Raw genomic sequence first — 25834 nt, forward strand, 5'->3', positions numbered from 1 at the left:
AAGAGACCGCTGACAATCGCCTATCGGAGGTTGCTTGTCAAACGACAGATCTGAACGCGTTGCTTCTAACATGTATGGCATCGCTCATCGCCTCCAAATGCACGTGTCCTGAAGGGCTTCCGCCTCAAGTATGCCCTGGTGTTCCGCGCTCCATCCCTTGGCCTTCTCCCCTTGCCTTCTAGATAATCCTCCGTGTAGCGGATCCCACTGCACTGAAACGATCCTCTAGCTTTCCCAAGCCGATCAAGATATCCCTTTCCACCAATGCCCTATTTTGTCCCTCAAAGTCGGCATTCTGTCTGGACTTGGTAGTTGTCTGGGAACTGGACGAAGACTTGTGGTCAGTGGTCAAGCTGGAGCACAGAGTGATTGAATCGAGACATACCTTTCGGTAACCAATCAATATGCGACACGGCAACGTATCTTCGTGCCTCTGTTGAACCCTTACGCGTCGTCCGAGTAGGAGCTTCGACACAACCACAAGCGCGGCCAGACTTCGACTCAAGAAGCTGAAGCACAGGTCAGTAATTCCAAACCATACCATGAGCAGACCTCCAAATACTGGTTGGCTCGCAAAGCGATGAGACCGTCGTTACCTGTGCCGGAACATCAGTACATTTCCATCATGGAATGTCGATCAAGATGTGACGTACTTGATCCTGGTTCAAGTACCGGTGTCTATGGCGTTGATTGGTGGTGGCTTGCAACGTCCCGTTACAACGCTCGACTGCAACTCTGAGCTCGCAGCCTGCAAGCTCCAAGTGACTGAATTAGCAAGACGCTAGCGCTGCGTGATCTGTTGTTCTGGTACATGTGCTGATCAGCAGCTGCAACGTTAGATCGTGACGAAAGTACAAGCCTTTGGGTGAGCAAGGGTAGGCCACATCTTTCCACCGCCCTAGCATTCACGCCCCGGGTGTGTGAAAAAGACAAACAGATCGCCCAGTTGCGTGCGATTGATCCATCTGCTGAGAAGAATGGTTGAGCATTTAAGTGCCCATTGAAGGAATGTTCTGTGAAGAACGCTTCTCAGCTCGGCGCCAACCGGACCCCTTCCCGTTTGTCGATAGGCGTCTCTGATGTGAAGGTTCCAAGTGGCGAGGTCGCATCAAGAAGAAAGGTGGACAATGATGAATGACTGACGATTTGCCGCCTGGTGGCCGGGGGATGTCCGCCGCAGGCCCCGAAGACAGCCGCCAAGAGTCAGCAAATGAAGCCGGCTCCAAAAGTGCCGATGAAAAGCCGAGAGAAGAGTGCCAAACAGATGGATGAGCGAGTTGTGTATCACCCTTGCTGATCCAAGAATGAAATGAGAGAGATGCCTGGCTGTTTTGAATAGAGATCGGCGGGTGGTCAAGTGTGGTGCTTCTGCTGCTTCAAAAGCAAGTTGAAAGATAGAAGATTGCTTGAAGGGTTTGAATATGCGAGGAGTGCCAAGCTCCTGTGACATTGAAAGTGAGATGAATCAGAGGGGCCGTTGTCATGTGACTTGAGGAGTTTCTGCTGCCCCAGACACATGGGGAGAGTGCAAAAGAAGAGAAAGTGTGGTCTGTTGGGTTCCTGTCGCCGGAGGAACGGGGAGTGAAAAATGAGATGTGTTGAGCCATATGTCTGCTTCTGCTGTCTCAGAAGAAGAATAGGAAGCAAGGAAAAGAGAGAAGTCCAAACAAGATGATTGATGTGTTGGGTTCCGAGCTCAAGTTGCCAAGAGAGCGAAGTGAGGAGAGAACATTTCTGCTGCCCCAGAAATGCCGAGTGAAAGTGTGAAGTACCGGAAATGGAGAAAGTGCCGTGTGAAGTACTGGTTTCCTCGCGCCAGAGGAAAGTGAAGTGAAGTTCAAAGTTGTTGAATAAGACGAGATGCCAAGTTTCTGCTGCCCCAGAAACGTGAGGTGAAGGCAAGAAAGTGCCAAAGAAGTTGAAGGATATGTTTGTGCCAAGCTTCCGATAACCAGGAACATGAAGTGAAGGCCGAACCGGTCTAAATTGCCGAATCGGAGTGAAGTGCCCAGTTTCTGCTGCCCCAGAAACGTGAAGAGTAGCCAGGAATGGCCAGAGAAAAAGATGTGTGAAGCGTTGATTCCTCCCGCCAGAGGAAAGTGAAATGAAATTCAGAGATGTTGAATAAAGTGAGTTGTCGGGTTTCTGCTGCCCCAGAAACGCGAAGTGAAGATAAGATTTGCTGAAAGAGTTGAAGAAAGGTAATGAGTTGTCAAATTCCTCTGCCAAAGGAAACTGAACTGAGTGAAATGAAGTGATGACCCAGAATGGAGTGTTGCATCAAAGTGGAGTGACGCGTTTCTGCTGCCCCAGAAACAAGATGAGAGAAGAAGGTTGAGTTCACGAGTGCCAAGTCGCGAGCTGAGAGTGCGGGTGAGAGAAAAGGAAACCGAAGTGAAGGGAATGAAGTGATGACCCGAAATGGAGTGGTGCGTCAAAATGGAGTGACGCGTTTCTGCTGCCCCAGAAACGAGATGAAAGAAGAAGGCTGAGTTCGCGAGTGCCAAGTCGCAAGCCGAGAGTGTGGATGAGAGAAGTGTGTCGTGTTCCTGCTGCTTCAGGAACACTCTGCCAAGACCAGAGTCAAAGAAGATGAAATAGTTGGTTGAAAGTGAAATGCCGAGTATCTGTGGCCCAAGAATCATGAAGTGAACAGAGAGCCAAGAGCTTGAAGTCAAAAGTGTGAGAACTGCCGAAATAGTTTGCCGAGTTTCTGCTGCCCCAGAAACGAGAATGTTCGGGTAAGAGACGTGGTGTGTGAGTGTTACGTCTCAAGATTGTTACGTCTTAAGGATGTTGGAGGATCAACCAAAGGTCATCGATTGGTACGAATGGGATGAGGACAAATGGTCGAGTTGCTGCTGCTTGGAAAGCATGTGGAGAGATGGTTCGAGTGCATGGAGAACCAAACTTGACCAGAGATGGATCAAAGTGAGTCGTGGATGAGGAAGAAACCATCCATGTGCCGATCTGAAGCGGAGTCCAGAGATGTTGATGATGGAGAAGCGAAGGTGCTCTCCATGTTGATTGACTGATGTGTCAGTCAGCTGATGTGCCGTTGAACTGATGTGTTGTTCAAGCGATGTGTCGCTCAACTGATGTCTCAATCGACTGATGAATCATCCGATGTCCGTGATTGTGTCGGAAATGAGTTGTGTCAAGAGTCTGTGGAGACAGTGTTGAAAGAGAATGTTGTTGAGCGAAGGGTGGTGGTCGAACCTCAAGGCAAGGTGTGGATGATTGCCGAGGTTGGTTACCGAGGTGATGAGCCTCTGTTGATTGCAGTCTCGCAGGTAGCTGTGCAAACTTCCTGTGCCAAAGCCACATTGCAGATGGTATGATAGATGTGCAATGGATCCGGAGTGATGAGATGAGTGTAGAGTGTTGAGACTGCAAGGAACCCTGGGGTGAACAATTCCTGGCGTATGTTTGATGGTAGGCAAGAGTTCGAAGTCACAATGTGTGTTTGTTGAAGTTGAGAGTGAGAGTGAGAGTGAGAGTGAGTGTGAGTGTGAGTGTGAGTGTGTGACTTGTCGAGAGTTTGAGAGACCCAGGGGTGGCAGGTTGTGTTCCAATGACAGAACAGTGACCCGCCGTCGCGTTGGCTTCGTCGTCTTCGATCGCCCGATCGCAATTCCGACTACTGACAGCCGACACCAGCGTGAAGGTGCGACATTGTCGGCCGTGTTTTTTAGAGAGGTTGTCATCCTCCAAGTCCAAACGAAATTTCGAATGGATGGGCGAGGCCTGCCAGGATCATCAGTCCTGAGAAGGCGTAATACATATTGGTGCCTGTTTGCACGGCAGGCTGCATGTATTGTCGAGAGTAGACTGGGCGAGGCGAGTAAATCCGACCTCAAGCCGTCACGGAGGGGCGCGTAACCGACCGCCAACCGTGTGCCAGGGCGCGACGAGGCGAGTAACCGACCTCAAGTCGCCGGCCCCCGGCCAGCCTAATCCTCCGAACTCCAAATGCGTCGGCGCCGCGAAATGTCGTTGCGGAGGGCGGGAGGGAGAGGAGCGAGGCTAATGCCATCCGGTAGACCCCCAACTGGTACAACCAGAGCACGATCTTCCATGAACTGGCCCCACCGAGGTCCGAAAGGGAGATCCCAATCGGGGTGAGCACCGAATTCACGCACCCTGCGAGGGGTACGCCAGAAGAAAGGCCACTCCCAGATGCTGTCGCCTAGCACCGCGCGCAGGTTTCCCATTGCGCCGAGATCCCACGGGTTAAATCCAACCGTCACATGCTCCAAGCCGTTAGGCCCGGCAATCCCCATCGGCCATGCCTGCTGGGGGAGGTTCCGGATATACGCCGTCGTCTCTTTGTGCGTCTGGTTCCGAAGTCCCTGGTTAACCCATTGACCCCGGAATGGCGCCTTCTTCACCCACAGGAATACGAAGGGAAGGGCTCCGGCAGCCACGACAACTGGGGACAGCGACCACCTGGTTCCAAAGGAAGCCAGTGAGAAGCAGAGAATCCCCAAAGAGTAAAGGTGGAAGACCACAACCCAACCCATAAAGAGCAGGTATGGCTTCTGAGTCTCCAAGGAGACCGGACACCATAACCACCAACACTAGATCACATGACCAGAATCATTAGCCGAGCTCTGCCAACACGAGGGAGAAGGAGGATAACTTACATAGTGGTCAAAGAGCGCGATGCACCCCAAGTCCACCCCCTTGTTCGTCGTGCCGTGGTACATCCGGTCCAGTATCGACCCAGGGCCCTCCCCACCTTCCAAGTCGGCGTTACGGGAGCAGCGAAGGCAGAGGTTGGGTCGGAACCCCAGGTCGAACCAGTACCGGGAATCGTCGGCGTCGGCCAGGGTCTGCATAACCACCTTTCGGCGGGTGACAGCTCCTCTCGGGATCCGGTACCCTCGTCGTATAATGCGGTACGAATACCACCAGAGGGACACCAGGCAGCCAGCTGTGTGAAAGAGGACGAAGACGTAAACACCCAAGAGGGCGTAGGCGGTGACAAGCTCCGAGGGCGGGCGGAGGGTCCAAAGGGGAACGTCGCGGGCGGCGGGGATGAGGTGGTGGATGACTGACATAGGTTAGTAAAGGATAGAAGATGTGATGAGCATAATGGAATGAGATGATGTGATGATAATGGAATGGGATGGATATCGGACGAACCCAAAGTATGGCAAACCAGCCAGGAGGTCGCGACCATGTCGAAGACCAACAAAACCGGGATCCACGAGGAGATCCACGCGAACGAGGCGTTGGCGATGGCCAGGGTCACGCCAAGAACCCAGGCGGCGGCGGAGGAAACCGTCTCAACAACGGATTCCATGGCTGCGGCGACGGCGGCGGCGGCGGCGGCAGAGAGCAGATGGCGGCGGCGGAGAGCAGATTGCGGCAGGTTCTGATGAAAGGACAAAGAGTAGACGAAAAAAAAGACGAGAAGGCAGTTCACTTGAGATTCGTCTGTAGTCAAGTCAGCAAAGTTTGATCGAAAACTCGTCCTTTGGGGGTGATCAACGTACGTTACTCGTGGTCCGAAGAAGAGAAGAAGTTCAGAAGAGGGGAACGGGGCGAGAAGGGGATTAAGTAGAACGCCCACGAGAGAGTTTTTGCGGGCTTCCTTCCTTCTCTGGCCTGATCATGAGTCCCCGTACCTTCCTCCTTCTCAAGAACCAGCAGGTTCGTCAGGCATGGAGGCACCACAATGACGACACGGGCGTTGAGAGACAACGAGGGAAGGAACGCCATGTCGAGGAGCGGAAGGTACCCCAAAGAATACTAAACTTCGGTAGGAAGGAAGTGCTCCCTGTATGGCAGGAATTGCAGCAGCTATCAACACACTTGAATCGTCATGAGCAACAAATAGCAATCACTGGCGAACCGTGTCTTTTACCCTTGTTGCCAGACTCCCTTCACATACCTTGCCCGCCTTGAGGAAGGACGCATTAAGGTCTGAAATGATAGTTACCAAAGGTCCTTTCATTCTTCGTTCTTTCCACTCCCACTCATACTTCAGCATGCCGGCATCAAGCGTCTGTAACCAGAAAAATAAGGTACCTTCCTAGGTACCTCTGGCAGACTGGCAGAGATGACTACTGGAAGGAACGAAGGCGGTTGGATTGGGAAGAGCAAGAGCAAGATGAATGTAACTGGAGCTTACAAGACCAGGGAAAGCAAGACCCGTGGAAGCAAGATGCCTAACCTACCTAGACAGGGCGGAAGGCATTTTCTTGTCTAATTCAACGCGAAAACCGCACAAGTCTCCGAAAAGGGTGGAACCGGACACTGTGAATCCCTGCAATGATAGCAATCACGATGCGTGAGTGCAACTTCGAAGGTATCTGCTGGTGATCTCAGAGGATCAGGCTTATTGCAGAGGCAGGAAGCCGAAGTCTTGCAATAAGCCTCAGAAACAAGACTCATTATTGCCCGACAGCAAGTCCGGTTGTTAAGGTGTCTTTCCTCAAGGCATGGCACTGGACTTGCACTTTCCTGAAGAATCTGATGTCCACCTTCGTTCCGAAGAACAGCAAGTGATTGGCTCGATTGGGTGGACAACTCGAAGATTCCAAATGGAAGTGGAAAGAGCCTTCACTCCGCGGTCCTTCTCATTACACGACGACTACACGCGATGTAGGTACTTCACCTCACTTGGTAAGTAAGGTAGCTGAAGGAAGGCAGGTCCGTTGGTGGTCAAAACGAGCTGCTGTGATTGGCCAGGAGAGTTTGACCCGCTCCCGTCCACGCCGTCCCACCTTCCACCTAGATTGGGATAGGTGGGTCGCCAAATGATGAGTGGCAGAGGGCAGTGCTTTCCCGACTCCTACAGCAGTGGTACGTTTGAAATTTTCCGAAGGGTGACGGGAAAACCTGAACTCAGACACATGCCGTCTATCTGTAGGACTTCTTGTCAGTAACAGGACCTCGCCTGCCTCACTTGCTCGAATCCGCCCTGGTCAGGTCACTTCTAAGCGTACCTTATGGGGGCAGTCTCCAGGGTCATCTATCTTGCTTTGGGATCAATCAAGAAAGAAGGAAAAGGACGATGAGAACATCTACCTTATCGAAAGTTCTCACGAACTCCTTCCACACCTCAAGCTGAAAATGGCACACTTATGGGTTCGTACCTTAGTATTCAAGACGCCACTGGGAAATGGAAAGTGCACACCAAAATAGTTAAGATACCCAAGTAATAGTGAAGACAAGGTGCCTGCGCCAAATGACGAGGAATTGGAATGGACTTGCCGTTTCTGATGTTTGAGTCTCTTTATCGTGGATGAGGAAAGAGGTGCGGACCGGGCAAACGACCTTTCTGCTTGCAAAAAAGCCTTTTAAAGTTGGGAGAAAATGACGGCGTGGCGACCTCACACCCACTTCCTCTCTTACCAGACCCCAATGTTCAGTGCTAGATATATGATAATTTTTCCTAGTTCCGCCTAAGATCACCTCATTTCCTTGTTCACTGAATGCTTCTGAGCAGTCATCCGTGGCATGGTTGAGGTATTTCGGCGGCGGCGAACGGTCTGAGCGTTATGGTGGAGTATGAAACTACTGGCGGAGCTCTTTTCACGTCAATATTAAGGAAGATACATAGGTAGGCCGAGGTATCTTACCTCACCTTACATGGCAGAAGGAGGTGTCAGGGATTGGGACCCACTACGGCGAGCTCTGGCACCTTAAGAGGAAATCAAGTATCGGGACGTCTTGAACCATCTCCTCAGCAGGCAAGGGCCTGGCAGGTAGCCACCTTACTAAGAGCTCTTTGGGATTCTATTCGACACGTAGAAGAAGGTACCTGTTGAACTCCCAGTAATTAAGCGGTATGGGCTCCAGCTTGCGCGAAAGACATCAAGTGTTGATGGCGCACTGCCATTTTCCAGCGGCCAGCGATACGGTAGTCTAACGACTTGTCCAAATGTCCCTTTCTAGGAGGAAGAGCGTAGAAGGTGCTTCCTCATCCGCTACGACACTTTCTCTCAGCAGCTCTAGTTTCTTTCGCAGGTTACCAATCTCCTACTGCCCAGCGTTTGCCGCCGAGGACTTTTGGTGGTAATCCCCACAAGCTTTGGCGAAAGTGACACTAGCAGACGAGAAATCGAAGCTTCGCAGGAACCAACCCTATCTGTCGGCAGTAATCTCAAAGTGGCAACCTCAGTAGATTGGACATGCCTCACGATTCGTTCAAGACCACCTTCCCATTTGCTCGAATTTTGACTGAGGTATGGTATTCCGATACTCGTGACTGACAAAGGAGACTTTCCATCTTGAAATTTACGCAGGGTGGAGGCTTCGCGGCATAGGTACCATGGCCTTGGGAAACCTTATGTGGCCGGTGCGCCTCTTGGCCAACAGGCCAGCCTTAGGTTGCGTGAGAACCTTGATATCGAATTGTTGGCCTGAATTTGACACTCCATGTATAAGCGTAGCTCTCAAGGTTCATGAATGTTTGACCTTTGAGACCATGAGTAATTTTCGGTTAAGGTTCTAGGCCTTGAGCGTCAGGGCGGATATAGATGATATGGACAAATACATAAAGAGCACGATACCTCCCAGAAAAGCACGATAGGACACTTAGACAGAAGACACTCTTCCACTTACAACGTCTCTGATTTTCAGGAATCAGGCCTCCTCAAGCTTCATTCCTCACCTATAAGCATCTGTCATTCCCAAACTTCATCACTCATTCACTGTTCTTCTATCAACCAAGCATCCATCCTCATCCAGCATCACTTATCAGTCAAGCCTCGCATTGTACCCAAGCGTCTTGGCACACTGGACGCAAACGACATCACAAGAAGCACTACTCCACAACACAGTTATCAATCGCCAAGATGAAGCCTGCCGCTGCCATTTTCGCCATCCTCTCCAGCGTCTCTCTTGCAGTCGCAGGAGAAATTGGAGGGCCAAAGGAGGAAGAAAAGCTTTCAAGGGGACCACTTCCCCTTCACCAGCTCCCCGAATGCTGGCAGGGCTGTCTACAAAGTGAGAATCACTGGTACCGACCCGACATTAATAAAGTCAGCGTCTACTACTTCTGTGTGGATCCGCTATTCGATACCCGCTTCTGGTCGCTACATGCCCTTGCTACATGCACGGCTGGCGCTTGCAGCAAAGCTGAGGCTTACGTGGCGCAAGACTGGTACTTTGATATTTGCCAAATGAACTAAGCTTCAAGGCCAAGGATATCCAGTCAAAGTACCCAGAACCTACCAAGGAGAGAAGCAGCTTTTGAGGCAGTTTTTACTCTTCGATCAAAACACATTCGCAAACTGCGATTCATTCACAAATAATTACCCCCCGCTGCTACCACGGAAACTTAGCAGAATGGAAACCCTGTAGGAGTAAAGGATAGGAATTGACGAGAAGAATAAGAGTAGATGGGAACCTTGTGAGATGATGAGGAATAGACGGGTGTAATTCTGAGAACGATGGTTCGCGGCGTTTTGGTAATCACTCACTCGATATAAGGAGCGAGGCAAAATACAAACAACTTCACTATTCCCCTCGCAGATCCCTGAAAGTGTCACTGACGCCAGGAGTATTGCAATTTCCAGTGATAACATTCGCCTTCGAACTGGCTATGATCGTTCATCTGTGTGAGGGAATTGAATGAGCAGGCATGAGTCGACGTGATTCAAGAGCCGCAATGCATCGGTCTCATGAATCACGCCGAAAGAGAAGACGTGGTTTGCGCTCGCATCGTGATTGGTCGAAGCTTCGAAATCAAGTGTGTCATCCAATGCACACCATTCCCCCCGGAGCTAAGCCAACCCCGGTCGCCATCATCGATCTCCCCCGATAATGCCATTCCCACTTCATCCTCATGTCAACTACCATCACCGTACACATATGATCTACCTACATTAGACCTCTACGCATTATTAGAACCCGTCGCCTCGAGAACAGCCCCTAGACCTGCGATAGACGCCTCACAGCACCAAAGCCCCGTCTTCTCCCCAACCACCTAAACTCTTTGTTATCTGCAGCACACACCCCGCGATCGCCGCCCTTATCGCCCCCTTATCGGCAGCCCTGAACCCTACCTCCCGTCACCTCTCCTCTGGCTCTTCCTCTCCGCGTTTCGCTCTCAGCATCCATCCATCTACCTTATCCAATTCCCGATCCCACTGCTGCCGCCGAAAGCCATCCCTTCACGCGATCATCACCCCGACCACCCAACATGGCAATCTTCAGCGCCGTCCCTCCCCCCGAGGCCATCGACCACCAGATCCCAAACACCGTCTCCTCGCCGCCACCCCAGTCCCAGACTCCGGTCGCCGCCCACGTCGCAGCCCAGAGCGCGACCACCGGCTCCGTCGATATCGAGGCCTGGACTGTCTCCGCCCTCGAGTCCCTGAGCGTTAGCCCCATTGCCCGCGGCACGGGAACGCCGCTGGCTATCAACCTCGATGAGCAGGTCAAGAAGGCCTCTGCTGCTGTCGCGATTGCCACCGAGAAGACAACGACGACGACTGTACAACAGACGCCTATCCGGCGACCATTGAGCAGGCGGGATAGTCAGAAGAAAAGGGAACAGCTTTTGAAGGGGAACGAGGGGAGCCGGGCGCGTCGGCGATGGGAGAATGGTGAGCCTTCCCTTCTCTTGGATACAGGAGTCCTTGCAGTGACAAACACATCCCCGCTGTCATCCTTTATCTTCCAATAGCTGACCACATTGTTCCCCTCTCATAGATCGCCTCATTGGCGTACCAAACGCTCAACCGCCCCTCCCAAGCGACTGGGAAGTCCATCCAACCTACCCGGTCCAAGTCGTCCCCTACCAAGTCGCCCAGTACTGGGATACCGGCCTCCGCCAACGCATCGAAGAGAAGACCGCCAAGCTCCAGGCTCAACGCAAGAAGCAGCAACGAAAGGACGGGTCCGCGACAGGCTTGTCTGTCGGCGAGGTGCCGCGCGACCTGCGCGATACTGCAAAGCGGACGCCCGCCGTTCGCGGCTGGGTGCGTGTGCTCGAAGAACCCGTGCGGAGTTTCTTGAAGGAGCGGAGCGAGGCGAGCGATGCGGAGGGGGATAGCGAGGACGAGGAGATCGTGTTTGTCGGCAGGAAGGGGATGGCTTCTGCTGGCAAGGGGTGGAAGAAGGCTAGGCGGGAGGTGGGGAGTGAGAAGGTTGATGACGGGATGGTGTTTGACTCGTTGGGGGATGACGAGAGTGCTTCTTTCAAGTATGGCCCTGCCCCCTTTCTCTTTGCGATGTTTATTGACCTTGGTGTTCTACAGGCGATGGTTGACGCATTCCATCTCGGATTACTACGGTCTACAATCCCACTCCGTCACTACAGGCGAGCCTGTCCGCCGGGTGGTGTACGTGACGGTACGGGAGCAAGGCAAGCGGTCGAGTCCGAAGAAGCATACAGTCTTGCCTCGTCCTCTGTGGGAGATGTGCTAAGAATTTTGCTGCCTGTCGCAGCATCGCTCTTGTTGCAAACCGGACCTTTCCAACGCACTCTTATAGACTGCTTTTGTGAGTAGATGCCTACGAAGCTTGGAGGAAGAAGGGATCTGTTGGTTAGATACGTTTGAGACGCTTAAATCATAGAGCATGCCCACGCATGTGGCATTGGGAGCAGACAAACTGCGGTGATTTCTGGAGCGAGATCTCGGACGGAGACTCGCCGGGTTTTCAAACCTAGAATGCCAGTTACATAGCTTTGGTCGGCGAGGGCGACTAACGAGCTCGCGGTTTGATGCAGATATTTAAATGTGAGCTGAAACGTGATCGAACATCTTTCGACGCACAATATACCCGTGTCGAAGTATTCGGTAGCCAAGTCGGATGCATTGGTACGAATATTGCCCAAGGCAGTGCGGTCGAACCCGCGCGATGGGACCTCCAATGCTCGAGGGACTACAATACGAAGAGCCCAATCGAACCCCGGCTTCACGAGCCTCTTTCCGGCTACAGAATTTTCAGTCGCGAATATGAAGGCCAGAGATGTCAAATACAGAGTAGTGGCAAATGCTGGAATTGAGGATGGAGCATTACCCCGTGGGCTTGGCTTCAAACACGATGTTCATGTGCTTACTTTACTCCATCAGAGCCAGCTTGGCTTGTTTTGTATGTACAGTAGCCCACTGGGCCACCATACAGCCATTGCGATATCCAACCGAACTCCATTCTGCAGGAGCTAGCTTCCATGTCGATGAATATTCGACGATCACGGAAACGCCGAGGAACCCCGCGGTGCAACATGCACGAGAGACAAGATGGGTAGAACAACTTGCAGGATTAAGGTTCGGTCGTATTGCTCGCTTTCGTTTTGGTCGTTTTCGCGATCACTTTTTCGTGTTTTGGCGGTTATTCCACGGCGGATGTGTCGTTCTGCTTCTGCTCCACGTGCTCGGTACCTACCTTAGTGGGCGAGTATCTCGAGGCCAAAGGTAAGTATAGCATCACCGTCAAAAAACACGCCGATGATTAGGTCACTGTGGAAAGATTTCGCAAATGGGATGTATTTCAGCCTAGAAAAGGGGAAAAGAAGAATAGTATTTGCAAGGTCTCCCCGTTATTAAAATAAGTACTGCTACATCCTACGTTCCCAGGCTAAAACAAATTTAAGAGCGCTCTAATTGGGAGCACTCAATCGTCCGTGGCATTGTAATTCTTGTGCGGGTCACCAATGCCGCCTGGACGCAGCAGAGGTCTCGTCTCTCGCTCAACCTGCCGCTCCTCTCTGTCTTGTAACCGCTCCAGCTCCTCCTCTGTGTCGGCGTACCGTTCGGGATGGGCCGTGTAAGGGCCAGGAAGGCCTTGCTCCCAACCTTCCGAGTATGTTCTGGTCGGGTTAGGGCGTCTTGGCTCATCGACGAGGGTTGGAGATTGCGGCTCTCCGTGGTGCTCCTGAAATTCGTAGTAAATGGCCATGGCGAGAAGAACGCCCTGTATTGAGGCAGTTAGGACGAAAACGCCCCACGTACTCCATCCTTCCCAGCCAAGGCGGGCAAATAGGCTTCCGGCGAAGAGGAAGCCGCCGGGAGTCTGGATGCACATCATGGGGATGCTCAAGCTGCCGACGTGCTTGATGTGGTAGGTTGTCCAAATCTGCGGAATGTACTGGACCGCGGCAAGAGCGGCGGCCATGACGCCGAGGAAATTTGCCCACAAGTCGAGGTGGTCTCTGAGCGCGGTGGTGAAGACCACAGTCAGGATGATGACGAGCAGGCCGTGGATCAAGCTCACGGAGCCGACCATTATAGCAGTGTGCCACGAGGGTGGCTTATCGACCAGCTCCTCATCGGGAACAGTGGCATTGTCGTACCGGAAGAAGATGAGGAACAGGACAAGGCTGCCAGAGGCACGAGTTAGTGCGTGTATGTGCCATTGGCGAACAAACATGGGAGGGGAAACTCACATCAGCGCGAAGGAGATCCATTGCATGCCCAGCTGGGCAATTCCGAGTAAGCCAGCAGCACATTCGAAAGTACCCAATTCGCTACAGCAGGCAATGTCGCGTCTCGAGGGCGGGACGGTCAGAATGTTGGCGAAGCCGGCAGTGGCGGACGTGACTCCCAGCAAGACGAACCATGGCGAGATGCCTTCCGAGGTACCTCTGGCGATAATTCGGTAGTGCTGCGGCAGGTAGGAGACGATGAGACCGATGAGGATGATACTGTGTGGAACAAATTAGCTGTTGCTTGGCATAATACAGAAACCCTTCGTAGAGCTGGACTCACATGGAAATCGTCAGATTGAGGAAGCCAGGAGCGCGAAGCTCGGCGCAGCGGTCGTCAAAGATTGTCACAACCATACTTGGTAGCAGGACCGTCCGGAGTATGGCAATGTGCAGGCGTTGGTCTCGGAAGTGGGTTGCAATGAACAGCCTCGGCTGTTTTGGTGGGCAGTGACACCAGCTCTTTCTCGAGTATAACCACAGGCGGGTTGTCCGTCGCGTCGCAGAGGAAGGATGACGGGGTCCCGGAAACCCAAAGCAAAGCGGCAAGATGGAAGAGGAAGTAGCAGCTAGGCGAGCATTGCGTAATCGTCGGAAGGTCAGGAATAAGTAGTCGCGGGACTTTGGATTCGCCTTGGCTTCGCTCCTGTCGGTGGTTCGGTGATTTGGGTGGGGATGCAGTCGTCGAGAGACGGAGAAGAGAGAGAGACGGGACGATGGAGTCGGCAACAGCGAAGATGGGCGCGAGAGAGTCCGGCCCACGGCGACTTGGCTGCAAGTTGCGGTGGTAGTGGATGGAGGACAGGAGATGGCCTGCCTGGCTCAGATTGATGTGTAGGTAATACGCAGGAAACTGCAGAGATGATGAGTCGACCAGCCACGGGTCGAGAGAATGTCTCTAAGGTCTCACCTGCTGAGATCCACAGTACCTGGGCACCAAACGCAAGGCAGAAGGACACTTGAGTGTTGGAAGGGCAATCGAGCTGTCGAGTTGGTCTACTCGTTGTGGTGCTTTGGAGGAATAAAGTCCGGCACCAGCGGGGTTGGAGATTGGGTGTCAGAGTGGAAGGAAAGCCACACGGGTGACCTAGGTACCTTAGGTACGGTTTGAGGTGAGGACGGGAGAGGCATGGAGCACGGGGAAACAATGGACGGCGCAGTGCAACCTGCGAAATTCGTGTCACAGGCTCGCAGCGGGCAGGCCAGAGCAATGGAGTAGGTACCTTCCGCTGGTAGGGTCACCGGAGTGTCAGCGCGGTGCGGCGTTGCAGGCGGCAAGTCCCTCCCCAATCAGCGCTAGGACCAGGAACATGCATCGCTAGCTCCCCCCATGACGTCGCTGTCTTAGTGACCTCCACTCCTTTCGCAGTGCACCTGCCCGCAGTAGTGTCGTGTCCGTATCTACGTACCTGAATCTGCCCTGGCTGAAACGCAGGAGCGCTCCGTTGCTTACCTAACACCATAGAAGGAAGGCACTCACGAGTCGCGGTATCTTTGGGGCTTTACAACAAAAAACCTCCCAAGAACCCGTGCCGTAAGTTGTAACTGCCTAGGTTAGTATGTGAGGCGCCTCACCTCACCTTGCCTTACTTTGGTGCTTGAGGAAGGAAGCCGCTTGAGGTCTGGGGCTCTACTGCCGATCAACGTGCCTGCCCTCCCCAACTTGCCCGGTAAGATACCTAGCTAGGTACTGCCTTCCTCGCCAACAGCGGAAACGGACCACATGATGACCCGACCTTCACCTGCACACCCACTTGGTCGGTGAAGAAGGTGGTGAGCCAGTTTAGGCTAGTGGTGAAGGCAACAATCAGGGCCTCTCACCGAAGCTGTCTCCACTCTTGCCAGGGTCACAACTGAAAATGCAGTAATGCAGACACAGCGCTGCAATCTTCCTCTTGCCAATTGCTCGACTCGGACTTGACCTCAAATTCAAGGCAAAGACGATGCATCAATCACATCACCACTGACACTTGCACACCGCGCCAACACGATTCGGGGAGCATCCCATCCATCCCTCCACATGCCCTTGACTCCTTCTCAATGGCAAATACCTGCACATTCTACCCCCGTTTAGCTTCCTGGACGATATCACTGCGATCTTCACGCCTGCAGAATCTTGATTCTTCAACGCCCTGCGCGATCCAGCCTCACTTTCCATCGCCAATCACACCCACCACTGAGTAATGCTAGTGCATCTTCAATATCGCCCACCTGCCCTCCAACCCTAATCAATGATGCATCCCGCGGCGGAAAACAAGGATGCAGACCCCATGCAGCAACACTACGACCCAGCAAACTCGGCCAAGGACCCCTCCCATCTTTCCGCTCCCTCCATGGACCTCGTAGCTTCCTCCGAGATAGCCGCTAGAGATTCTGATCCACCAGGAAATCACAAGAGCTTCTTTCGCGGAGTTCAATGGACTCCTGACGGCACAACACTCATCGCTTCAACGTCCGACAACCGGCTGTCGGCCTACGTACTGCCGGCAGATCTCCTTGACCCCAACGGCCGGCCCCGGACGTTGACGCCGCAGGGGCAACTGCGTCTACCGGAACCCTTCTACTCGGCAGCTGTCTCGCCCTACTTCTCTTTGGCCGACCCGCAAACCCAGCTTGCACTTCTCGGCTGCAAAGACCACCCTATCCAGCTCTACCACGTCTTTGCAGACTCTCAGTCTTCGCCTCCGCTATGCTCCTACAAGCTTATCCGACGGGAGACAGAAGAGTACATCTGCCCTGAGTCCCTCTTGTGGTCCTGGCCTGGGACCCATTTCCTAGCCGGCTCGACAAATCGCCTCGACCACTTTGACGTATCACGGACTGGCTCTGATGGTCCCATCTTGACCATCCCTACCATCCCTTCCAAGCGGCATCTCCTCAAAGGTGGCGGCGTTGGCATGAAGGGAATGGTCTCTGCGCTGTCAAGCCAACACCCGGATGAGTCTGGCGCTTGTATCGTCGCCGCTGGCACCTGGTCCCGTTGGATGGGTCTCTACGACGTGACTCGGACAAACAAGGCCGTTGCGAACTGGAGCATCCAAGGCGTTGACAGGTCTCACTTCGGCCGAGACATCGGGGGAAACGGCATTGTTCAAACCATATGGAGCCCATGTGGACGCTATCTAGCCATCAACGAGCGACAGGCAAACGGCATTCTCGTCTACGATGTGCGTGGGACAGGCCAGCCTCTGAGCGTCCTAGTGGGCCGAACCACCAACAGCCAACAAAGGCTGGCCTGCGACGTCTTCCCTGGTACTGGTGGATCGTCCGGTGGTTTCGAGCTATGGGCGGGAACAGAGACTGGCCAAGTCCTCGTCTATGAAGGCGTTGGCTGCACAGAGGGCGTTCATGACAAGTCATGGGACTGGGCTGCCCATCAATCACCCGTCGGGAGCTCAGGGGTCCACCCCACAGGATCGGTAATCGCCACTTGCTCTGGCGGATGGTCCAGCCATGGGGATGAGGAATTGGACAATGGCCTGGGTGTCGCGGGTAACGACGGCCAGCCCCGCCTGGCATCGACATGCATCAGCTCCGAATCATCACTCAAAGTCTGGACCTTGGCTCAAGGTCCAATGGAACATCCAGCCGATGGCTTCGAGGCATCGTGAGCAACCTGATTTCGAACGCTCTTTGGTCTGTAACAGGCGAGACGCCTCGTTGGCACGCCTGGTATCATCGATGCCCTAACGGCATTTCGGATCCCGAATCCTCTGATGACTCCGCAGACCAAGGGCATCATCCTACTGCAGGGTTTGGAACGATACATGCAAGTCAGTCGCCCTAGACGTATCACCAGAAGGATTTTGCTGTCTTGAAAACATGATGGCGGTTCTGGTCTGACAACACTAGTTTGGAGGTGATGATCATGCGACGACTCCGGCTACCGTGATACGGCCCTAATTCCTCCGTTGTAATGGCGAGGTCGATGGCCTGGCGTGTATTTGAATCTGGCCGAGGTCTCAGCATGCAAGCGTAACGACAACATGATTTCGGATGACTGAAGCCAAGATCTACGAATAGCTAAAAAGCGCATCCCTTTGCATGGCATGCCGCAGATGTTGATGCGGCCTAAAATTACTGAAAAGAAACCAAGACACCCATTGCTTATCCATATTCACGTCGTTCTGTGCAGATTCGGTTCCGCCGCCGATCAACAGGAGCGTTGAGTCCCAGAGTCATCCGAGCTATTCTGTCCCTCCAGACTGTTCAGCCACACGGATCAAGAATTGCCCGGCGAATCAGATGGAACTCGACAAGTGGAGTGAGGACGTGGAAACTGGCTCAGGCCGTCTTGTGGGAGGGACCAAGAGGTCAGCCGCAGGTGCTTGAAGGAAATGTCGACTCCAGAGGCTGAGAGACCAGCTTGTGCCTCGCATACCCGAGCTCATGTTAGCGGATATCAAGACCATACGGATGGAGAGACCGAAGTATAGGCTTCACATGCCATCGTATTCTTATCCATGCAAAGTCTCTTCGGCCGAACGGGTGATATCAGCGCATTCAACTCAGCAGTTTCGTCATCGCCGACCTGGCCGGCCGATTCGGAGACTGTGCAAACAACATTTCAGCTGAGTTCTGCAAGCCACCATCATTGTGTCGCCATTCTCTCCATATTGGAAAGCCTCGTCAATTCCTCGCTGGTTCCGTCACACGGACCGCCGGTGAGGCCTTCAAACACAACTTTCTCTGTCCGACTTGCACGGCGCCACGACCAAGCGTTCTCGCCATTAGACTATTCCCCGTTCTGGACAGACACTGTCGTTCCTGACTAGCATGCCCCACGTTGTAGCCTTAGCCCGACAAAGACCATAACCTTTAGACGAGCAACTGGCTCCCGCTGTTCATGTCCTCTTTGGCTGCAATCGCGAGGCTCCCCGCTGACTTTTCGCATCGACCGCCTATCAGTGGCCGTGCAGACGTCCCTCCCTTGGCTACATTGTCCACAATGAGAAGCAACGGTCGCATTCCGATCGACATCAGATCCCACAAAATAAGGTCGTGGTCTATCTACTCATGGCAGGGCATTGAGCGAAACGACCCCGCTGATTGACTGGACACAACCAGCATCGATGGCATCTGAAGCGTGTATGCTCTTCATGGCATCGACAGGGATACTCTGGGCGATTGTTCGGAACCGCTATCCAACTTTGATGCCTAGAGCTGACCGACGGTACCGGCCGAAAGCAAAACGTTGAGCGAGAAAATTGCTTGGATCGCCGCTGCCGCGGGGCCTGTCTCAGAGACATGTAACATGGACGGACTTGAACGACCAAGTGTGCAGCTGCTCCATCTGCATCTTCTCATGTCAGGAATCAGACTTGGGATTTCGCTGTCCTAGCGGCCGGCTGTCCATGAGCCGGAAGTCAAAGAAGCTTTTTAGAACATTCCGTAACGCACTCCGACTAAGATATAATTGACGATGGCAATCGCTCTCGTTACGGTATCTCGAGCCAGCACTGCATCTCTCGCTTTCAGCTCTACCACCTTTCGCTTCGACTTGCAGCCATCCTGACCTTCGGGCGGTGTTCGATTCGTTCCAATCGTTTATATCGCTTATTCTTCGTTTGTTGTCGCTAGTGTTGGACCGTGACAATCATGAAGACTACGTCTCTCATCACTGCCGCTCTGGCCGGTGTTGTGATTGCTCGCCCCGGTATGGACATCAATAAGATGATGGCCGATGCCAAGCTCGAGGCTCGCCAAGCGGACGGTGGCGGTCCTTCGACAGAGCTCATTGGCGATCTTGCCACGCTTCGGGGCCGCGAACTCACTGCGACCGGCCAGGCAATCAAGGACATTTTGACTGCCGAGGCTCCAGGCCAGGACCTGAAGAGCTTTTACGATGACTCCGATCTTCCGCCCAAGAACTCGGCGGAGTGCAGAGAAGACGAATGCTGCATCTGGAAGTACATTGTCGACGATATGGCGGCACAAATGGTGGGCAATGCCGGGCGTTGCAACAATGTCGCACGTGGTGCTATTCGCCTTGGTTTCCATGACGCGGCGTCTTGGTCCAAATCTACCGGCGGCACTGGCGCCGATGGCTCCATCATTCTTGCCAACGAGTGCAAGACGCGTTCCGACAATAAAGGCCTTGAGGAGATCTGTGATATCATGGAGGGCTGGTTTGCCAAGTACAAGAGGTACAAGATCTCCATGGCCGATTTGATCCAGACTGCGTCCAACGTTGCCACTGTTTCCTGCCCCTTGGGACCCCGAGTCCGCACCTTTGTTGGTCGCAAAGACTCTACAACGCCCGCGGTGAAGAAGCTCTTGCCGGATCCATCCGACAGCTCAGCCAAGCTGTTCAAGCTCTTCGCAGACAAATCCTTCACTCCAGCGGGCCTCGTCGCCCTGATGGGCGCGCACAGCACCAGCCAGCAACGCTTCGTTGATCCCTCGCGCGCCGACTCGCCCCAAGACAGTACACCCGGAACTTGGGATATCGCCTACTACCAGCAAACGCTCAACCCCAATGCCCCTCCTGCCGTCTTCAAGTTCCAGAGCGATATCAACGTTTCCCAGGACCCGCGCACCAATGGGGTCTGGAAGGCATTCGCAGCGGGGCCGCGCGGTCAGTTCATGTGGAACGAGGTAAGACTTTTCCTGACGGCGTCACACGTTCGTCCCATCTGGATAGACTTCCCGAGACTAACAACCTAAACTTTAGGCTTATGCGACAGAGTACGTCCGCATGTCTCTGCTTGGTGTCAATAACATCAACGACTTGACCGAATGCACCAAGGCCCTGCCGCCTTTCCGCCCGGGCTTCCAACAGCCTGATGAAGACCTGTTGACAAAGGTCATGGGGAGCGTCATCAACTCTGAAGCCATCAAGCAGGCGCTCGAAAAGGGTGACAAGATTCCTCCCAATGCCATATAGAATGCGAGGGATAGGTGCGACTTTTCCTTGCAGCGTACATACTGTCTTCATCCGTTTTCTTTCTTTGTACCACCTATTTGTACCATATCATTACATGTAAAATAGGGCCAAGGCGTTTTCGGTGTTGCATGCATAGACCACCAAAAAAGAGTCACGACTTACATGGGCCGAGGCTGGCCTCAACATGGCGTGGACCAAGATTGTTGGAATAGGAGGCGAGCTTCAGGAAGCATTTTCTATTTTATTCTTACTTGTAATATCAACGTTTTCTTCGAATTTGTCTCATCATATCTCTGAATAGAAAGCGCTAGAATTGCAGCAGAGTTGCTCACGACATGTCTTGGCCCTTGGTTCCCTCGGCATCACAAGAATCTGCAAGGCCGCCTGCAATGAAGAGGTATAGTAGGTGTGTGCCTGACACGGTTCTTTCACTGGGCAAGTGGACAGCGCCGTCTCGGCAGACCGATGATGAGACGTTTTTGTCCTATTCAGATCGCCTGGTGGTCCCAACCCGCGCGCAAAACCTTCGCCCGAGCCAACCGATCCTCGTCTGCAGCGAAGGTTAATCACACGCATCACGCGCGGGTTCGACGCAAGGTACGTATGATTCCTCCTGCATACACCTATACCTTATTCCACAACACTCATCAAGTCCATCCGAACTATGTGCAGATGGGTTCGCCAGCTTCCGAACACCTTCCACTCGCAGCCAGCCCTTCCAGCTTTTCAGCCCAGACGCGCACTGACTCTGTCCACCAGACTCCCACCACCAAGAAAGCCCTTGAGCACATTCGCTCTCTCCGAGGGGCTCATTCTCAGGAACCGCACGAGCGTCCAGTCTTGGTCATTGTTGCCGTCGCCGCCGTCGCTGTCGACATTTACGACTGGATAACCCCCCTTGACGACTGCGAGAGCGACCTGGGCCGCGTACATGTTGAAGCCGGCGCGTCGGAGAAAGACTTCCCATTCCGTCTCTTCCGACATGATGACTTGCTGCACGTCGTGGGATGCTTTTTTGAGGTGCGTCGAGACGAGGGCGCACGTCCAGTGGGCTAGTGTCTTTTGGCCGCCGGCCACGTAGACCACGTCGATGGTGCAGCCGCTGCTATTGCTGAGGGAGCATGCGAAAGCGACGAAGGAGGCGTACGATGCGGCGTCGGCTGCGCTGAGCGGTCCGATGTGTTCTGCGAGGGGGTTGTCTTCCGAGACGAGGATAGTCAGTTGTTCGTAGAGCGGTGCGACTCTTGCTACGCGGCCGCGGAGTTGAGAGAGCTGTGTTTGGGATCCTGGAAGGGGCTTCTGTCGGACCTTGAGGATAGTTGTGATGATTATACCTGTTGTTGGGGAAGGGATGATGTCGGCCTCGTAGGATAGCGGGGATGGCTTTACTACGGTCTCTACGCTTCCCGGGGACCAGACGCGTTTGTTGTGTCGTAAGAAGTCACGGTCTACGAGATCGATGCCCGATAGGTTAGCTTGGAGGGCTGATATGATCCCTCGCGGGAGGGCGGTAGAAATGATGATGCGGGAGGGGCTGTTTGTGTGCTCTATGGCCGGGACAGGAGCATCGACGGGGGCCTTTTGTGCTTTCGGCTTCGATGATACTTGTCCGACTACAGACATTGGAGCTTGAGCATCCTTGCGCTTCGTAATTGGGAATAACGGCTCGAATGTCCCTGTGACTCGTTTCGCACCTCGTAGGTCCATGTAGTTGGCGAGTAGGTTTCCCGCGGCATTGGTTTCATCTACTCCGAGGAGCAAGCTTTGCCCTAAGGACCTCGTCGACTTTGACTGTGTAGTTGTAGTTGTCCGACGGTGCTTAACGCCCACAGTCGGCGACACCTGATCTAGGTGATCATCTTTGGCAGCTTGTTCGTGTTTGCGTTTTCGAATAAGTTGCATGAGGTCCTCTCTTGTGGAAGGTGAGCTACTGTGGGCTTGGTCCCCGTCATCAGGCAGCGGGATCTCCTCGTCATCATCATCTGGAAGTATCGCCTTGAGTGTATGTATTTGCCGTACATGATCGGCACTCGTCGGTAGTCTCGTAGATCGTCGCCCTTCAAGGAGACGTTGCAACACTTTGTCATCTCCAACGGACTCCCCGACTTCCACCAGACCTAGGGAAGATGGGAAAGGGATCCATCGCAGCTCCTTTTGTTCTTGCCGATTCCGTGGCCAAGGTGGCGATGCGAACTGCTCGGAGTTCTGGCAGCGGACCCAAAGAAACATCTCTTCGGGGCCTCGGGTAGCTCCCTCCCAATCTAGTGTAGGTGCTCTGAAATCGAGGACTGGAGGCTGCATTCTGGCAATGGCGTCAATTACCTCGACCTGCTCTTGTTCGAGCTTCCGTGCCAGGGTGTCTGCTTTCTCTGTTAAGAGGAGGTTGAATTGTTCGTTGAATCTTGACTCTTCCTCCGAGCATGGGCTGGATCTTAACGGTCCTGGAAGGCTAATGGAATTAAATCCAGCAGTATCGCGTAAGATTGCCCGAAAGGCGTCTTTCTCTTCGCTTCTGGACGTAGAGTCGTCCGACATGGGCAGGATAGGGACCTCCATGGCTGGTGCTGTGCCCTTTCGTTGAGGAGTGGGGATGTCGAAGCTAGGGGTGTCTGAAGGTATGCCAAGGATGTCCGACGTTGAGGTATCTAGGAACTTGATATCATCATAGGCCACGGCTAGGTTGTGTCGGGATTCCTCGAGATCCTCTTCGAGAAGGCTCTCCGGATCTGAAAACTGAGGTATTTCGCAGACATCGGCATCCGGTATAAACAACTCTGCATCTTCTACATCTTCGAAGGGCATGGTAATCAGTGGTGGAGTCATGGTTTCGACTCTGTCCTGGACAGATTATTAGCGAGATTCTTTACACGACGCCAAACCAAATATTCCCACCATAGCTGGAACCATCTCAAGATCGATCAATTGGTCAAAGTCCCTCTTGGACCAATCAACGAATGTTGACTCTGCAACGTATGCTAGGTCTTCCTCGGTGTAGTCAAGCTCTTCAAGCTCGGCTTCTCTCGCAAGCTGATCGTGAAAGTGCACCGCAGAGAGCGGAAGACCCAGACCTTCATCCTTCGTATTATCGACAGGCTCGCGAGGCAACGGGTTAGGCTTGCGGAAGAAGTCAAGACACTGGGCTTCGCCGACTGCTCGACCGAGAGCTTTGAGGTCGTGCCTCGGGTCACTTCTTAGGGACGGCAGCTCCAGCTTCGAGACTGCGTGCGAGAATCGTATGTGGGGTATGGTGGCCTCTATGGAAAGCTTGAGAATGTCTCCCGGAGGAAATATTTGGATGGACTTTGCGAGGATATCGTCGGCTCCGTCATCTTGCACATCGATCTCGGGAGTGAAGGTGGGTTCTGGAACTGCAAAGGACTGGACATCAGGCGTGTCTTCCAGATGATTCGTACATTCAACAAAAGTTGATTCTCGCAAGCGCTTAGCGATATGCTTCAGGTGCGTAGGGATGTAGACCTTGGGATTGATGAATAACTCTTGTATCAACGCATACTCGGCTGGCCCAACTCCTTCGGTGGACATGTTGCACTGTGATGTCTATGTCTTTGGCAAAAAGTTCGAACTCGGTCTCTCAGGGCAGTGATCCTAGATGAGAAAATGCGAACAAGAACGAAAAAGATGAAGCCCGGCGTCAACGCTACATCGATGGTGTTACCCTGACGATGTGGGCTTTTGGTCATTTGACACTCAAGATACTCGCAGAAAGACTTGGAGATATTCTTTGTGCAAATCCCACACGTATCAGTCGTAAGGAAAGACTTCCATTGTCGTCCCGCCTGCCTCAGGACGGAAGTCGGGCTTCGGGTGTCGTTCCAACGTTCCTCCGGGCTCCCGGAGACCCCACTTCCACCGCCGTGCCTGCCCGTCGAAGATGCAGCTCCGAGATACGTACCCTGTCAGGCAGCCAACGGAACAGGCAGGGCAAAATCCGGGGGAAGAGAAGACATGCCTGCATTGCCGGGTCGGTGTGGGGCCACGTCACGTCCGATCAGTCTCAGATCATAGCAGTAAGTTAGGAATCGTGCTGCCTCGAAAGAAGGATGTTAACTCCTAACTCAAGGCAGAAGACGGTGATGTAACCTGCAACACCATCATCTTGGCGTCCGATCGATGCCTGGTCATCGAATTGCGGGACACGACCTCTCCCACAGCTTGAATGGATGAATGCCTGTTACTTGTAAGTTCCGATGCCCTTCGGAGCTAATCACGGATCGGGGCCGGCGGAGTTGGTCACTGGACCCGTTTATCCCTCTCTTAGCGCACGGGGCGGCCGCTAATAATCACGCAAGGTGAGTGCTTGCTTTAGGGTGAGGACTGCCCCGAAGCCACTCGGCTCGGGGGACGGGGATTGGGTTCAACGATCGGACGTTAGATGGGCTTGGAGCCTAGCGTAAGGGGAAAATGGAGACCAACGTAACCCTACAACGATTTGAGTACCACGGATGAAGATGTGCAAGGACGGCTGAGTAAGGCGTTGATGGGGAAAGCCGGAGGGAGGTGGATGCACACTGCATCAGTGCGGAGACGGCTGGTTTCTGTTTCTTGTGGGAAAGTATAAAAGCATTACCTCTTACGGCTGATGCATCGCTGTTCTGTTTGTCTTGATTCTAGCTCCCCATCGTGGTTTAACTCACTTTACACTAACTTGATTCACCGATTCCGTCCCAAGAACGCAGTCTTCAAACAGGCAAGATGGCGACAACGCTGGGATCTAAAAAGTTAATTCGCATCGGCGTAATGTTGGAGGCCGTGCAGCTGAGCGACATCATGGGCATCGATCTCTTCGGCAACCTGTCTCGTGAATACTACAACAAAGTCAAAGACTTTGATCCCGAATTCGCACAATGGGCCGACCACCCAGTAGATACCAAGTTCTACTTCATCTCGTCCACGCTAGAGCCCGCCGAGATGACGCCCGGTCTCAAGTTCGTCCCGAACATAACCTACGACGACTGCCCTCGAGATCTGGATCTCGTCCTCATCGGTGGCCCACTCCCCAGCCATCGCCCTCCCGCTGCCGACCGCTTCATGAAGGAAGCCTACCCGAAGACCAAGGTCTGGTTGACAACGTGCATCGGTAGCCCTTGGTTGGCCAGCGCTGGGGTGCTGAAGGGGAAGAAGTGCACGACGAACCGCGAATTCTTGCCGTACGTGAGGCAGGTCCACCCTGAGACTGAGTGGCTTGACCAGAGATGGGTCGTCGAGGAGAAGGAGTATGAGGGCGAGGAGAAGGGCGAGCTGTGGACTGGAGGTGGAGCCGGCGCTGGTAAGACTTGTTTCGCTCACACCCTGCTCATTGTTAATGGTTACATGACTCTAGGCCTTTCGATGATCATCACATACTTGAACAAGAACTTCGATCCTGGATTTGTACAAAAGATGGCACTCGAGGCCATTGCATTTGAAGAGTTGGCGCTAAACCAGTTTTACAAGACCTCAAGGCCGACAGCATAAGCGATCAAATGAAATGGTTGAATAGTTACAATAGTCTCCAAATTTTCACCATCGCATAGAGCTGTTCTACTTACCTTGCTCAT

General features: G+C 53.4%; 9 protein-coding genes across 9 annotated transcripts; 5 read left to right on the forward strand and 4 right to left on the reverse strand.

Annotated features, from left to right (window-relative positions):
• Positions 1–1625: 1625 nt before the first annotated feature.
• Positions 1626–1961, reverse strand: CCOS01_04835 (uncharacterized protein; the record flags this gene model as incomplete). The annotated part of the gene is made up of 1 exon (XM_060453016.1): positions 1626–1961. One exon carries the CDS (start codon positions 1959–1961, stop codon positions 1626–1628), a length of 336 nt encoding a protein of 111 aa, XP_060316974.1.
• Positions 1962–3953: 1992 nt separating this feature from the next.
• CCOS01_04836 (DHHC zinc finger domain-containing protein) lies at positions 3954–5727 on the reverse strand (the record flags this gene model as incomplete). Its single annotated transcript, XM_060453017.1, has 4 exons — positions 3954–4580; positions 4647–5056; positions 5149–5442; positions 5634–5727. The coding sequence occupies 4 exons, from the start codon at positions 5725–5727 to the stop codon at positions 3954–3956; spliced, it is 1425 nt and encodes a 474-aa protein (XP_060316975.1).
• A 3083-nt stretch (positions 5728–8810) lies between these two features.
• Positions 8811–9146, forward strand: CCOS01_04837 (uncharacterized protein; the record flags this gene model as incomplete). Its single annotated transcript, XM_060453018.1, has 1 exon — positions 8811–9146. One exon carries the CDS (start codon positions 8811–8813, stop codon positions 9144–9146), a length of 336 nt encoding a protein of 111 aa, XP_060316976.1.
• Positions 9147–10159: 1013 nt separating this feature from the next.
• CCOS01_04838 (uncharacterized protein) lies at positions 10160–11388 on the forward strand (the record flags this gene model as incomplete). The annotated part of the gene is made up of 3 exons (XM_060453019.1): positions 10160–10565; positions 10672–11164; positions 11220–11388. 3 exons carry the CDS (start codon positions 10160–10162, stop codon positions 11386–11388), a joined length of 1068 nt encoding a protein of 355 aa, XP_060316977.1.
• Positions 11389–12579: 1191 nt separating this feature from the next.
• On the reverse strand, positions 12580–13747 carry CCOS01_04839 (ATP synthase F0; the record flags this gene model as incomplete). Its single annotated transcript, XM_060453020.1, has 3 exons — positions 12580–13285; positions 13352–13609; positions 13674–13747. The coding sequence occupies 3 exons, from the start codon at positions 13745–13747 to the stop codon at positions 12580–12582; spliced, it is 1038 nt and encodes a 345-aa protein (XP_060316978.1).
• A 1874-nt stretch (positions 13748–15621) lies between these two features.
• On the forward strand, positions 15622–17001 carry CCOS01_04840 (WD repeat domain-containing protein; the record flags this gene model as incomplete). Its single annotated transcript, XM_060453021.1, has 1 exon — positions 15622–17001. The coding sequence occupies one exon, from the start codon at positions 15622–15624 to the stop codon at positions 16999–17001; it is 1380 nt and encodes a 459-aa protein (XP_060316979.1).
• Positions 17002–18988: 1987 nt separating this feature from the next.
• CCOS01_04841 (peroxidase) lies at positions 18989–20276 on the forward strand (the record flags this gene model as incomplete). Its single annotated transcript, XM_060453022.1, has 2 exons — positions 18989–19987; positions 20064–20276. 2 exons carry the CDS (start codon positions 18989–18991, stop codon positions 20274–20276), a joined length of 1212 nt encoding a protein of 403 aa, XP_060316980.1.
• A 726-nt stretch (positions 20277–21002) lies between these two features.
• Positions 21003–23819, reverse strand: CCOS01_04842 (uncharacterized protein; the record flags this gene model as incomplete). The annotated part of the gene is made up of 2 exons (XM_060453023.1): positions 21003–23114; positions 23169–23819. 2 exons carry the CDS (start codon positions 23817–23819, stop codon positions 21003–21005), a joined length of 2763 nt encoding a protein of 920 aa, XP_060316981.1.
• Positions 23820–24989: 1170 nt separating this feature from the next.
• CCOS01_04843 (DJ-1/PfpI family protein) lies at positions 24990–25751 on the forward strand (the record flags this gene model as incomplete). The annotated part of the gene is made up of 1 exon (XM_060453024.1): positions 24990–25751. The coding sequence occupies one exon, from the start codon at positions 24990–24992 to the stop codon at positions 25749–25751; it is 762 nt and encodes a 253-aa protein (XP_060316982.1).
• Positions 25752–25834: the final 83 nt, after the last annotated feature.

Source organism: Colletotrichum costaricense (genome assembly GCF_030867565.1).
Source record: "Colletotrichum costaricense strain IMI 309622 chromosome Unknown Scaffold_4.1, whole genome shotgun sequence".
In the NCBI taxonomy this organism is placed as follows: domain Eukaryota; kingdom Fungi; phylum Ascomycota; class Sordariomycetes; order Glomerellales; family Glomerellaceae; genus Colletotrichum; species Colletotrichum costaricense.